The 14,303-nt window shown below is 40.1% G+C and overlaps 1 protein-coding gene across 7 annotated transcripts in view; it reads left to right on the top strand.

Annotated features, from left to right (window-relative positions):
* The window catches only part of numb (NUMB endocytic adaptor protein), a 137,726-nt gene extending 133,650 nt beyond the window's left edge, over positions 1-4,076 (top strand). For all 7 annotated transcript variants that reach the window (XM_076209726.1, XM_076209721.1, XM_076209722.1 and 4 more), the window contains one exon: positions 3,102-4,076. In XM_076209726.1, the coding sequence (XP_076065841.1) occupies positions 3,102-3,344 (243 nt within the window). In that variant the 3' untranslated portion in view covers positions 3,345-4,076. The remainder of the gene's footprint in view (positions 1-3,101) is intronic.
* Positions 4,077-14,303: the final 10,227 nt, after the last annotated feature.

Below are 14,303 nucleotides of genomic sequence, written 5' to 3'. Positions count from 1 at the left end.
TATATATATATATATATATATATATATATATATATATATATATATATATATATATACACACTTCCCATGTCCACAAATGTTCAAAGAACCAGTAATAAGAGTTCTGGTTGGAGCCTTCTCAGACCCATTACTCTTTGCAGGAGAAAAATATAGAGGGTCGTTCCTAGTCCTCTCATTCTGTTCCATTTAGTCTCCTTCCACCACTCTTGGGAATACAGTGCTTTCATATCCTCTCACCTTAGGGGTACAAGAAGGTGTGTAGGTAAGAGGTAGATTTGAGGAGGCAGCAGAGAGGAATAACATCAGTAGTAAAAAAGTGACTCGCCACTCCTGTATGAGTAGAAATTTTTCTCAATGTGTGGATCTGTTCATGAAGGGGACCTCAAAAAAAAGTCCTAAAATAACTTCGCATTATAAAAACAAAGTACATAATGTAAATAGACTGTTTCCAACAGCTGATATACTCTAGTCAGTTGAATGCCAGTAAAGGTTTGGATTTATGTTGTTGAATGGAGTTGATTTGTATGGCAAATTACCTGAACCAGAATTTTGGGCTAAAAATCTTGATTTGTATACCAGGTTGACTTGTGCACCACAGTTTACAGTGATATCATGACTTAATATTTTTACTGTATATTTATTATTTTGGGTGGGAATGGAGTATGTGGGGATGAAATGAGTGGGCGTGGATTTATGCCTTTGACTTTGGCTACCTCCCTTAGAAAGGGGAAACCCTTGGTATATGTATAATTGTATATATTATTTTATTTATTTTCGTGGGGGGTGGGGTAGTGTGTGTGAGTAAATTTTGACGCAGCCCGAAGGGATTTCTCCCCGTCCTCGCCTTATATGCAAAGGGGGACGGAGAGGGGGGGGTCGCCGATTAAATGAAGCGGCCTTGCTGTGGATGCACTGTGTCTTGTGACGCTGCTTCTGGCCCAGGGCGGTGGGCAGGGTGCAGGGATGACCCGTCATCCGGGAGGTGCTCAGATGAGAGGGAGGGTGGGAGGGGTGTGGAGTGTATTTAGGGATGAAATGGGTGGGAGTGTTTTTATGCCTTTCCCTTTTTGGCTACCTCCCTTGGAAGGGGGAAAAAGCCTTGGTATATGTATGTATGTATGTATTTATTTTCTATGATTCCAACCTAGTTATGGACCAAAAGGTCTCCTGTCGGCATGCTCCTCGTCCTCCTCCTCCTTTGATTAATTTATAGTGATGGTGGAATGGTTGGTGAGGTTATTTAATGTTTGCTGGAGAGAAGGTAGAGTGCCGGAGGACTGGAGGAGTGCTTGTATAGTTCCACTTTACAAGGGAAAGGGGGACAAGTGTGAATGTAGTAGTTTCAGAGGGATTAGCTTGTTAAGTGTAGTTGGGAAGGCTTATGGGAGGATCTTGATTGAGAGGATTAGGAGAGGAACAGAGGGAGTAATTGGTGAGGAACAGTGTGGATTTAGGACAGGTAGAGGTTGTGTAGATCAGATTTTTGTGGTAAGACAGATATGTGAGAAAGCAATAGGAAAGGGGAAGGATGTTTTTTGGGCCTTTATGGATCTGGAAAAGGCTTACGACAGGGTAGACAGAGGCACTGTGGGAGGTTATGCGGTGATACAGGATAGGAGGAAAGCTTCTTGGAGGTGTCAAGAGTTTTTATGAGAGTAGTAGAGCTTGTGTCAGGATTAGAAATTGAGAGAGTGAGTGGTTTGAGGTAAAGGTGGGACTTCGTCAAGGATGCGTTATGTCACCCTGGCTGTTCAACTTATACATAGATGGGGTAGTGCGAGAGGTAAATGCAAGGGTAGTGGGTCAGGGATTGGAGATGGTTAAAGAAAATGGAGAAAAGTGGGAGGTGAGCCAGCTGTTGTTTGTGGATGACACTGCGCTTGTGTCAGGATCGGAGGAGGGTTTGAGGAAGTTGGTGACAGAGTTTGGGATAGTGTGTGATAGAAGAAAGCTGAAGATAAATGTGGGTAAAAGTAAGGTGATGAGATGTACAAGGGGTGAAAGTAGCAGTAATCTGGAAGTGAGCATTAAGGGAGAGCAACTGGAGGAAGTGGATATTTTTAGATATTTGGATGCAAATGTGGCAGGAAAAGGTGGAGTGAAGGTGGAGGTAGAATGTAGATTGAGAGAAGCAAGTAAATGCCTTGGTGGATTAAAAAGTGTAATGAGGAATAGAAATTTGGGAGTGGATGCTAAGAGGAGACTGTATGAAGGAGTGATTGTGCCAACAGCACTGTATGGAGCAGAAACATGGAACATAAGAGAGGAAGAGAGAAGGAGCTTGAATGTGTTTGAGATGAAGTGTCTGAGAAGTATGATGGGGGTTACTAGGCTAGATAGAGTGAGAAATGAGGAGGAGAACAAGGGTGGAAAAGGAGCTGGGAGATAGGGTTGATGAAAGAGTATTAGGAGGATGGTTTGGACACATGGAGAGAATGAGTGAAGAAATACTAGTAAAGGAGGTATGGAAGGCAGATGTGGAGGGAGTGAACATGAGGGGACGTCCTAGGATGAGATGGATGGATGGGGTGAAGGGGGCTTTGGGGAAGAGGGGAATGTCTGTTGAGGAAGGACGGGAGAGGACAGAAGACAGGGGTGAATGGAGAATGGTTGTATATGGAAGATGTTGTGATGCACGAGGTGGAATGGACGGGGGGGATAGGGGGTGAGGTAGTGTGTGTGAGCAAAATTTTGACGCAGCCCGAAGGGATTTCTCCCCGTCCTTTCCTTTATATGGGGGGACGGAGAGGTGGGGTCGCCGATTTAATGAAGCTGCCTTGCTGTGGATGTGCTGTGTCTTGTGACACTGTTTCTGACCCAGGGCAGTGGACAGGGTGCAGGGATGACCCGTCATCTGGGAGGTGCTAAGATGGGAGGGAGGGTGGAGGGGTGTGGAGTGTTTTCGGGGATGAAATGGGTGGGAATGATTTTATGCCTTTTCCTTTTTGGCTACCTCCCTAGTAAGGGGGAAGAAGCCTTGGTATATGTATGTATGTGTATATATATATATATATATATATATATATATATATTTTTTTTTTTTTTTTTTTTTTTTTTTTGTCCATATTTCAAGTCCTCACACTGATTTTAACTTATTTCAGATTCGATCAGCATCACTTGGCTCAGCTCCTGCAGATTCCGCTGCTGACAATAGCCCTGCAAGTGCTGGACTAGAGGAGGTATTCACTGCTTCATGGACAGCCACAACCGCAAACCGTACTGCTGGAGGAGGTGGAGTTGATCCTTTTGATGCCGAGTGGGCTGCAATAGCTGCCAGGAACACCAATCCAAACAATCCATTCCTCCCTAACAATGTAACTAAAGCCTTTGAGGTTCACATGTAATGAAATGCTCTTGACAAATGAGGTTCACAACAGAAATAGCTGTGTGATACATTTGAAGCTCAGTTCATATAAGCTGCTATGGAATTGGTTTTAAGATAAAAGGAATTAAAGAAAGAAAATAAAAAGGAGGTTCAGATGCAGTGATTTGGATTGAGGTTAGCAGTACAACTCGAGTTTCAGATGTAACCAATGGCTCCACACAAAGTTCGGATGTTTCAGGCTAAAGTGTTCCTCATGAATGAATCCTTAACAGAAAGATACCTGGGTGGTAAAGGGAATGTTTCCAGTTACCCTTATTGTACATTGGTTGAATTTTTGCAGAAGCTAGAGGCCCAGCTCTGAACAGAACCAAGATATTAATTGGTGTACATTACAGAATGATGCTTTCTGAAGAATAGTAATTCTATTTTTTCATAACTATTGCATAGTGTATATGAAGAAAGGCTTTTTTGTGCAGAGTTGTAAAGAAAATTATATATTGTGACAATACATAATCAGGTCTTTGCACAAATTATTGTGAAGGATTAAAGGTCCTGAGTACTTATAACTACAGTGTAAGAGTGAAGATGTTCACAATATTCTTTGTATAGATTTAGGCTAAGTATGTAAATTTTTATTGCAAATATTGATTTAAATCATGTTTGAAATGTTAAAATGAAATTCCTCTGATTAGTGTACAAGAACTTGTTTGCAGATGAGTGATATAAAAAAAAAAAAAAAAAAAAAAAAGAATTTTAGTAGGAAGTGAATGTAACCAATGGATGTTACTTGTGTTAAAAATCTTCTGTGAATACATTTTTTGAGATGGTGGAAGTATATATGTAATAATTAATTTAAGGCTGAAAAATGGATCAAACATAGAAGAAGGTATAATATAATGAAAGACCTGCTGTTCCTCCAAGTTGTTGAATGGAAAAAAGTTTATGTTAATTTCTTACAAAGAATGAGAATACTGTAATATAAGGCAGTTGATCTTGTATATAATAGGGCAGTGATCAGAAATAATGTACTTTAACTAAGATACAACGCAATTTATCTGTACTTAAGTGCACATTCCACTAGATATACCATTTTATATATAAATATGTGTATATAAACAGCTCGGTAAGTCAGGGGTGCAGTCACGAGGTAAAGGTAAAAGTGAACAATGTGTGACCAACTCACCAGGTATCAATAGTTTTTAAACTGCAGCATATGATGGGTTTGGTAGAAACGTGAAAGAATTTTCCGAGTTATGTAAATGAAATGGCGTTGACGCTATTGAAGTTTATTTGCAATGGCATTGCAGTTTTGCAATTTTGTCACCTGTACAAATGGTTTTACGGAATTGTGAATAAACTTCTTTAGCAAGAGTGAGTGTTTCATTTACACCTCATCCTTGTTGCATTTGTACCAAGCCTATCATATTCTGTGACAACCAAGCTATTGAAGGTTAATCATTTGGTTTAGTAGTTTGTATTCATACCTCTGTAACACCCATGGTTTACCAGATATGTACTGAACAGTCTGTGTATATATATGTATATTAATTTCTAACTTGAGATTGTGTGTATATGTGTGGGTGTTTGTGTGTACATGTGTATGTACCATATATGTGTATATATATATATATATGTATGTATATATATATGTGTGTGTGTGTAAAATTGTCATGGAATTCGCTCTTTCAGAGAGGGTGAAGATGGTGCCTCCTTCTGAAGGACCAATAAAAACCATGGGAATTTAATGTAATTTGTGCGTCTATGCCTGTGTTTGTGTGAATATCTATATAAATACTAAAAGGCCCCTTCCCCCTTAACATAAGAACATAAGAATGAAGGAGACTGCAAGAGACCATTAGGCCTACACCAGGCAGCTCTGTGTTAAGGCCTTGTGTAGGCCTTATGGTCTCTTGCTGTCTCCTTTATTCTTATGTTCTTATGTAAGAAAGATAGCCAGTCAAAATACGTACCAGCCCTTATCCCATCCCACACCAATTTGTTTTCAGTTTCATCTTGGCTACATGTAGATGAAGGCCCATCATTACCCCTGCCCCACTTCCTGGGTCAGAAGCAGTGCAGCAAGACACAGCACCTCCATGGCAGGGTCTGACAGCTGAAGCAGATTCACCCCCACCTCTTCATTACATGACTAACCCTCCCCTTCCTCCCCCACCTCTCTCTCTCTCTCTCATTACATATATATATATATATATATACACACACAATCGTATCTACTACACTTATTTCTCTAAAACTACTGCACATACATGCCATGCATGCATGTTCACATACATACAGTAGCAAAACTTGGAGACTTACAAAAAATAAAGACATGTGTACATATACCAAGGGCTATTCCCCCCCTTACAAGGGAGGTAGCCAAAGTCAAAAAGCTTAATTTCAATACCATTCACCACCTCTCCCTTCCTCCCTCTCATCTTGGTTCCTCCTGGAAGACAGGTCATCCCTGCATCTTGCCTATCACCCTGGGTCAGAGGCAATGAAGCAAGACACAGCATGTACACAGTTAGGGTGCTTCATTTAATTGGCAACCCCATTTCCGTCCCCTCATGCAGAAAAAAGAGAAGACAGGGAGAAACCCTTTTGGGCTATGTCAAAATATTGTTCACACATAACCACCCACTAACCCCCCCTGTCCCCTACCCACACCCTTCCATGCTTCACAGGAAAAAATAAATTAATAAAAACAGTTATGTGATAATGGAAAATCTGTAATTGTATAACTAGGTTTACCAGTGTGTGTGTATACAATATTAATTTGTATGGAGTAGAGACTTAAAATATAACAGAAATTTATAGGAAGAGATTATTGTATGATTTTCATGTGAAAGATTTGATAGGTGAGAAATCGAACAAGGTGTTGCAAGTAATGTGGAAGTGAGGCATAACATGGAACAGGAAAGGAGCTGTCAGACAGGGTAAATTAGAATAATGTGCTTTGGGTGTATGGGTAAAATGAACGAGAAAAGACAAATGTGGAAGCAGAATAGGAGTAAGCAAGCTAGTCCCGCCGTTCTCCTTTCCCATGGCGGTTGGGACGGACCCATCAGAATGTGTGACAATACTCATCATGGAGAGATCTACTGTGGATCAAAGAAAATTTAAAATTTAGATTGCATGTGTGTGTGCACATGTATTTGTGTATATACTTTTACAAAGTTGTGGTGTATGAGATTTGTGCTGTGCCAATGTGGTTCTGTCTTTCATGTTTCCACTTGTCAGAATATGCCATAATTGATTTATGTTGTTGGTTTGGATTATATTTTCATCCAACTCATTCCACAAATCCATGCATCTATGGAAACTACTTCCTAATATCTTTTCAGCAATCTTCCTTTTTTCATTTTTTTTATTACTGACTTCTCGTTGAGCTGTCATCCCATACCATCAGATCATTTTAGCTTCTTAACTCTTCTTTTTCTTCTTTCCTCTTTTATCTTCCTTTTTCTCATTTCTTGTTCTTTTCTCTTCTTTATCATAGTCTTTTTTTTCTTCTTTTCTTTCTTCCTATATCATTTTCAGATCCCTAGACTCCACACTCCAACCCAGCAGCCTTTTTGTGACACTCTTGAAAATGGTGTTTCAGAGTTCTTTTCCTTCTACCATCAGGATGAGGTAGTCATAGAAGTGGTGAAGGACATATTCACATTTTATCCATTTCATGATCTTAAAACTTGCTGGCTGAGCGGGTTAAGGCGTTACTTGCGGCACGAAGGTTGAGGGGATGGCAGTTCAAACCCTGCCACCGGTGAAGTTGAACCAAGGGCATGGTTTGTTAAATTCTACTCTACAAAGTCCTCTGTGAGGGGCACCATTCTAGCCCTCCAATTGGGGGGAGCTTGTGGCATTAAACCATATCATCATCATGATCTTGATACCATCTTCAGAGAAATTTGTGTACCCATCTATTCCATTCATCTTTTTACTGATGCAGGGATGACCCGTCATCCAGGAGGTGCTCAGATGAGAGGAAGGGTGGGAGGGGTGTGGAGTGTATTTAGGGATGAAATGGGTGGGTGTGTTTTTATGCCTTTCCCTTTTTGGCTACCTCCCTTGGAAGGGGGAAAAAGCCTTGGTATATGTATGTATGTACAGTTAAAACATCACATGTGCCAGAACCAAGCTCTGGTACTCCACTAGTACCTCTCATCTTTCACTACTGCTCACATATGTCAGTTGTTTAGATTTGTTATCAGTTCCACTTATAATGGGGGTGGAGCAGCCAAGGCAAACATCCACCCTTCACTTGACCCACATCTGTCCATGTCAGTTGTTTTAATGGGGGTGGAGCAGCCAAGGCAAACATCCACCCTTCACTTGACCCACATCTGTCCAGCACCTATTTGTTGTCCATTTTATCATAGCTCCTTGTAGATGAAGGGTCGCCACTGTCCCTTACCTACTGACCAAGTTGCAATGCAACAAGAGCTCCTCTAGAGTAGAATGGAGAATACCATTCCAGTTTACTTGCTCAAGTTCTTTTTCGAGCTCTCTGAAAGCCTTTTCAAAATCAAAGTATACACAGTCCACCCAACCTTCTCCCTTGTGCAGTAAAAACTTAGCCAGTTGGTTACACATGACTTTCATTTTCTGAATCAAATGTCGATTGTCACTCAAGATTGCCTTCTTCAGGTAGTTCATCCATCTATTCTTTATGAATTCTTCACATATTTTGGCTGTCATGCTGATCAAGGACTCCAGTCTGTAGTTCAGTGGTTTCACAATTTTCTCCCTAAAGAATTGATACCAAATTTTCAAATTTCCTGTCCGGTGGCACCACCCTTTACAAAGAGCATGAAGTCGGTTGTATTTTATTTTGTCATATTATTGAAGGTTATTGTGAGGTAGTTTAAATATGTTTGAGAAGAAATGTCTGAAGTATGATATGTGTTCATAGGCTGGATAGAGTGAGAAACAAGAAGAGTGGGGCTGGAAAAGGAGTTGGGAGATCTGGTTCATGAAAGAGTATTGGGATAGTTTAGATATATGGAAAGAATGAGTGAAGGAAGATTTGTAAAAGAAGTGTGGAAGGCAGAGGTAGATGGAGTGAACAGAAGGAGGCAACCAAAGAGGAAAAGGATGAATGGGGTGAAAGGGGCCAGAGCATGATGGAGAGGTCTGTTGAGGAAGCAAGGGGAGAAGGCAGAAGATAGGGGTGAGTGGAAGGTGGCTGTGTATGGATGATACTGTGATGAATGGAAATGGATGGGGGTTAGGGGGTGGTTATGTGCAACTAATATTTAGACACAGCCCAAAGGGATTTCTCCCTAGCTTCAGTGTTTCTGTTTTAGGGGACAGAAACGGGGGGCCACTGATTAAATGAAGTGGATGTGCCGTGTCTTGCTGCATTGCTTCAGACCCAGGACGATAGGTGAGATGCAGGGATGACCCATCATCTGTAAGGAGCCGAGATGAAAGGGAGGTGGGGAGGGGCGGTGGATGAGAGTGGAATTATGCCTTTTAACTTTGGCTCCTTCCTGGTAAGAGGGAAAGAGCCCCTGGTATATGTAAGTATTATTATATATACATATACATATTTTTTTCTTTCTTTTTCTTTAAGTATTCAGTTTGAGATACCATATGACCTCCCATGTTCTCAAAATTCAATCACCTCCTATACCTCCATTTTCACATTGTTTGAGACCTTCCCATTCTTCACCATTTCTCCCTCAAAATCCTATTCCTTGGGGGAAGGTGTGCATGTTTGTATGTGTGTATTTGTTTGTGTTTGTGTATATCAGTGTGAATAAATTTAACATTCCATATGTTTGGCTTGCTACATAAAAGTAGCAGAAAGTTGCTAAAGAAAGGATATATTGTATTAGCCAACGACTTGTACATGCAATGCATTACAATTAAATGGTCAACTGTTCCTCCAGACTGAAAGGACATTGTTGTTGTTATTGTTGATGTTGTTGTGGACGAAGTACTTAAGCCATCATTTAATTGGCATTCTGCTATCTAGTGACGTAGTTGTCACTTCCCTTTAACTTGATTTGTAGACAGCCTTGTGCTGCATTATTTTTTATTTCATTTTATTTTTCCCCTTCTTTTCTTGTTTGTAGTATAATTAATGCACAGCACTTAATGGGAGAAGTCTTTTTCATGTGGCACATTTGGTGATTCCTCATCAAATCCATATGATGTAACTTTAGAAACCTGTTGTATACATGATGTCTATGGTGTATCATTGTATCATAGGGAATTTTGAGTAAGGGTTCAATGAATATCAACACAGGTATGTGGGTATAATGAAAGGGGATTTCTTTTAATGTGACTTTAGTTTATACTTTAGAAGATTTTTTTTATCTTTCCCTAATGTTGATATTCATTGCAAACTTTGTATAAGATTAATGTTTTACAAATGTTACTCCTCCAACTCAAAGCAAATGGTTCCAAGTTTTTCTCTCCATGATAAGGTGATGCAGTTGTTGAGTTTAAAGTATTGGGTACTTGTTCAAAGACCTGTCTAGCATCTATTTTTATATGTTGCACATGCTCAAGTTGTGCAGTGATTCATGGCATTGAAAACATTGCTTTTGCTAATTTTGCCTCATTGCAGTGCAATTTTTAGGACATTAACTTACTGATACATAATTTCAAGAACCAACATTCCTTTGCTGATATTTCTGTGATAGCTGTGGCATAGTTAACTAGTGTTAATGTTATAAAACACTATGCATTGAGCTAAATCAATTTGAATTCATTGCATCAGCAGTAAACATGCTGAGAACTCGCACGAAGAGTTTTCAGTCAACTTATATCAGGACTAGATAGGTTACAGGATGCTACTGCTTAGTCATTTGTATTTTAACAGAATCAGTATGGCCATTACAATTTATTTTTATAAGCAAATCAAGTGCCCTGTTTACACAGTTTAAATTTGAGGGTGAACCTCAATTTTCTTATGAAATGTTTGTCTTCTGAACAGATGGATTTGATGATGCAAATTTCGAAATTTCGATGTTTGACATGGTGAAGGAATGAAAGTAGTTCTTCATGCAGTAGAGGGACAAATGTGGCACTCTGCACAAGCTTTTATTTTGGCACTGTCAGCATTATTCTCCTGTAGTTATAAATGCCATTAAATGGTCTCATTCTGAAATAAAGAGCTTTGATGTACCAGGAATTTTAAATAATTACTGTTAAGAAAATAGAACATTGGAATGTCTGATCATTATCAGGTGGAAAGGAGATTGAAAGTGGATGGAGAGAAGGTAAGAAAGTTCATTGAAAAGGGAAAAATATAAATGAAACAATCAGTTATTTAACCTAGTTCTCTCAGTACACCCCAATCTCAACTTAGCCACCTTGACAAAAGATCAGATGCTAACTGAAGTCGTTCAGCAAAAATTTCTTTTCCAAATACCAATGGCTCCTGCTGAAATCATAGAGTGGGTTACTCAGCAGTATCCTCAAATTTCTTCAGTTTTCATCTCTTCAATCTCTTGACTATCTTCACTCCCTTATTATCCACAACTTCCCCCCTGCATCCTATATAACCATATCAGATTCATGAACTGAGCTACAAGCAATCCTTACCCTCAAGTCCAGCCACCCAATTTAAATCTACATCTTTCTGCTAGGTGCCATAATATGTTGGGATCTCTGGTAATGAAGAAGCTGACAAGGTAGCACCCACCTCATTTGATACCTCCACTCCACTGCAAGTAAAAGACTACTAACCAGAACTTCAATCAGCAATGCTAAACATATGGCAAAGATGCAGGAAGCAACACTTGACAAATTATCTAAAAGCAATCAAACCCCACATACATAGAGGTTAGATTTTTCCTACCTGCTGTGTATCTTGGAGCCCTCTCCATCATATACCAACTACTACCTCACCATTTCTGAGTGATGCCCTTGGGTAATACTGAGAGCAAAAAAGTAACTGAGACTGATAGTTTGTTCAGTCACAGTTTTTTCCATTCGCTATCAATAACTTAATTTTTCTGACTAACATAAGTCCTCTAGTGTGTGTACTTGGGTTACACATGTTAATCTCTGAAAATCTCATAAAGTGAAGGTTAACTCCTCCAGGTATTTAATACCTGTCATGAATCTCATTTCAAAGTCCTGCAATTCTTCACCTCATCTCTCTACTAAGATGAGTATAGCAGGATCTTGAGACGAGGCTTGGGGACCGGGAACCTGAAGAAGGACCAACTCTTGCAGCAGCAACATCTCCATGGGGTGCTCCTCAGGACCTGTTCCCAGCTGGGAGTTATTGAGTGATGCGGTGATCAAAACCCAATATATTCAGTTACCCTCTCTCCTACTAACTAACAGAATCTTCATTTCCAGCTAACAGCCATACCAATGATGGTGTGTGAGTTGGAGCAAGAGATGATCTCTGGAAGCCATTAGTTACAATCCACACAACTGAGTAGTCTTGTTCAGAATCCACTTTGGTGATCCACATAGGTGCGAGGGACTATTGAAAGACTAGGGTTTAGCATAGGAAATGGTGTAGTGTAATATTGTGTAGCTAGAAAACACAGGTACAGGAGTTCTTAAAAAAAAATGGGGGTTACGCAGCGTACGCATGGCCAAGGTCCTAAACTGTTTTATTTTATCAATTTAATTACTCTGGAAAAGAGGTCCCTAGTTGATGCCGAAGAAAGGGAGTTAAAAGTGGGAGGAGAATGAAAAAGATGGCCTGAAACGTGAGTACATGCGAAAACCTAACTAAAGTGTAAATCCTCCCTAATAATTGACAAAAATACGAGTAAAATGATGCATCCCGAGTATCGATATGTTAGGGAATTAATTCTAAATAACCTAACAACACGATACTATTAATTCATTTACATTTTGCTTGAAATAAAGGGCGGGGAACCGGAAGGTAATGTGACCATCGTGGTAGAATGACGTTCAAACTAGGAAGAAAAATTTCAGTTTGGAGACGATGACGCTACCAGTTTCTTCGATGTCCACATACGTCACTCATATTCTGCAAATGTCTGTCTGCCTTAAATGGACTTACCAGCTCGAGTCTCTAAGAGTTTACATACAAAGGGATATTTCCTACATAGCACATGTTACAGAATAGTATAATGCAAACTGTGTTCGGTAACGAGACGACTAAAGCACCACAGCGTTCACCTTGTTGACATGGAGCTAGTTTATGGCAAATTAACTTACCCGACATGTAAGTGCACTAGGATATTTTGGAGACAATTTTAATAAATTACCGTTTACATTAAGTAAGTAGAGGGGTAGTCGCTAGCACTATCGGCTACTAAACTAGACCCGTGTCAATGAAGCCATAATCAACACAAACCCAGCCGCCATATTGAACCAGACATCTCGTGAAATAATTCCTTACAACTACTTCATCACTAAGTGGAATAGTCAGGTGTCCATGGTTACCAGTTTTCTGTGTGTGGCCTCACTTCTGGAACCCTGTAGACCCTATGCTGAGAACCAGTGAGGCGGGTAATGTAAGGTAAGCAGACCAGTGATGTAATAGCCCAGTCTGAACAACGGCGCAACCTCCGGCAAAGGCAGAATTTCAAAACCTGTGGCGCTGAAATAAAATTTAGGTGGGTGTTGGGAAGTGCTGAATACGTGGCAGTAATTCACTGTACTTTCCTTCATCCTTCTAGTAATTGGTTGTTAACCAGGGTTAGGGGTGCTAAACTGTCTAGACCAAACTACAGGGATGCTAGGATCGGATTTTTTTTATTTTAGAAACGTTAGGCTAGGCGCTGGGGAGAACGAAGACGTTAGTGCCACACCACAATTTTAAGTTTTACATCATTAGGTACGTTATGTCTGTTAAGGTTATTTCAGTGTTGTTATATTGTCAAATATCAGCTGGAATTTCCAAACGACAGCCATGCGGGCGGCGTTACTGATCGAAGATGGAGTATTGTTTACACGGCGAGGGCGATATCGTCGTGTAAGGTTACCAGGAATGACAGATACGCTCGGTGAGAGGGTTCATGCATCCAGCCGCGACCTCAAGAGATAGGGTTAGAGTCCTAAACAGACTAGTTGATGGCGTGAAAAAAATCTTACTTAGGTCCCCAGTTACCTGAGAATTGGAGTAAGATGTAGGTTTAAAAAAGGAACTAATGTTAGATTCGTTAAGTTTACCCGAAATATAATTTGTTTATATATGCACTATATATTTTATATCTGTACTTTGTTTTACTTTGTTCAGTTGCATACAATTAATGAGTTAGCGTTATCACTTGTTTTACATTTTTATGCAATAATTTAATTTTTTCTTGAATGCACTTGTTAAACAATACATAAGTTTTTCCCCTTATTTTATACCACTAGTAATAAGTTTTCCCAACCTGTGTGCCAGATCACCCAAGCCAAGTGCTTTTCTGACTATCATTTAATTATCAGCCGCACAGTAAAAATACCTCAGTGATCTATAATTACCGTGCAGTGAAAAATAGCAATGTGTGTTCGTCCTTTCATTACTGTTTCTTTTTTAATTCTATTTTTGTTTCTTTATTGTTTTGCCACATTTAGTCAATTTTGCAGCCGCCAAACTATGCAAATTTACGGGCCGCAAAATTGATTTCAGTATTATGCGCACACGCGTAGACTTGAAAACTGTTGTAATGGTTAGTGTGACGGGCTATCACGCTGCAGACCCGATATCGAGCTTCCTGAAAATCATTACAAAGGGATGGGCGTGTGGTCGTGTATAGTTACAGTAATACCCGTAGATATATGAGCTCTAAGCTCTCATCCGATGGGTAATAGCTGTCAGTCATAAGACCAGCACATGATCCATGACCATGGTGAATCACGTGAAGAAATCTGAACCAAAGTATCGAATTGTGCTCGTCTTGTCTCCGTGCTCTGCTCTCCCCTCCCACGTCTACCCAAGGCAAGGCAGCCTCAGCGTGCAGAGACAACACCTCGGTAAAGGTACGTTTTGCGAAATTATCGTTCACAGGTCCCTCACATGGCGCGGGGGGGGGGGGGC

Source organism: Oratosquilla oratoria, chromosome 26 (assembly GCF_046742065.1).
Source record: "Oratosquilla oratoria isolate Oo_2021 chromosome 26, ASM4674206v1, whole genome shotgun sequence".
Lineage (NCBI taxonomy): Eukaryota > Metazoa > Arthropoda > Malacostraca > Stomatopoda > Squillidae > Oratosquilla > Oratosquilla oratoria.
Note: the sequence above shows the minus strand (reverse complement) of the source record. Positions and strands in the feature narration are given on the sequence as shown.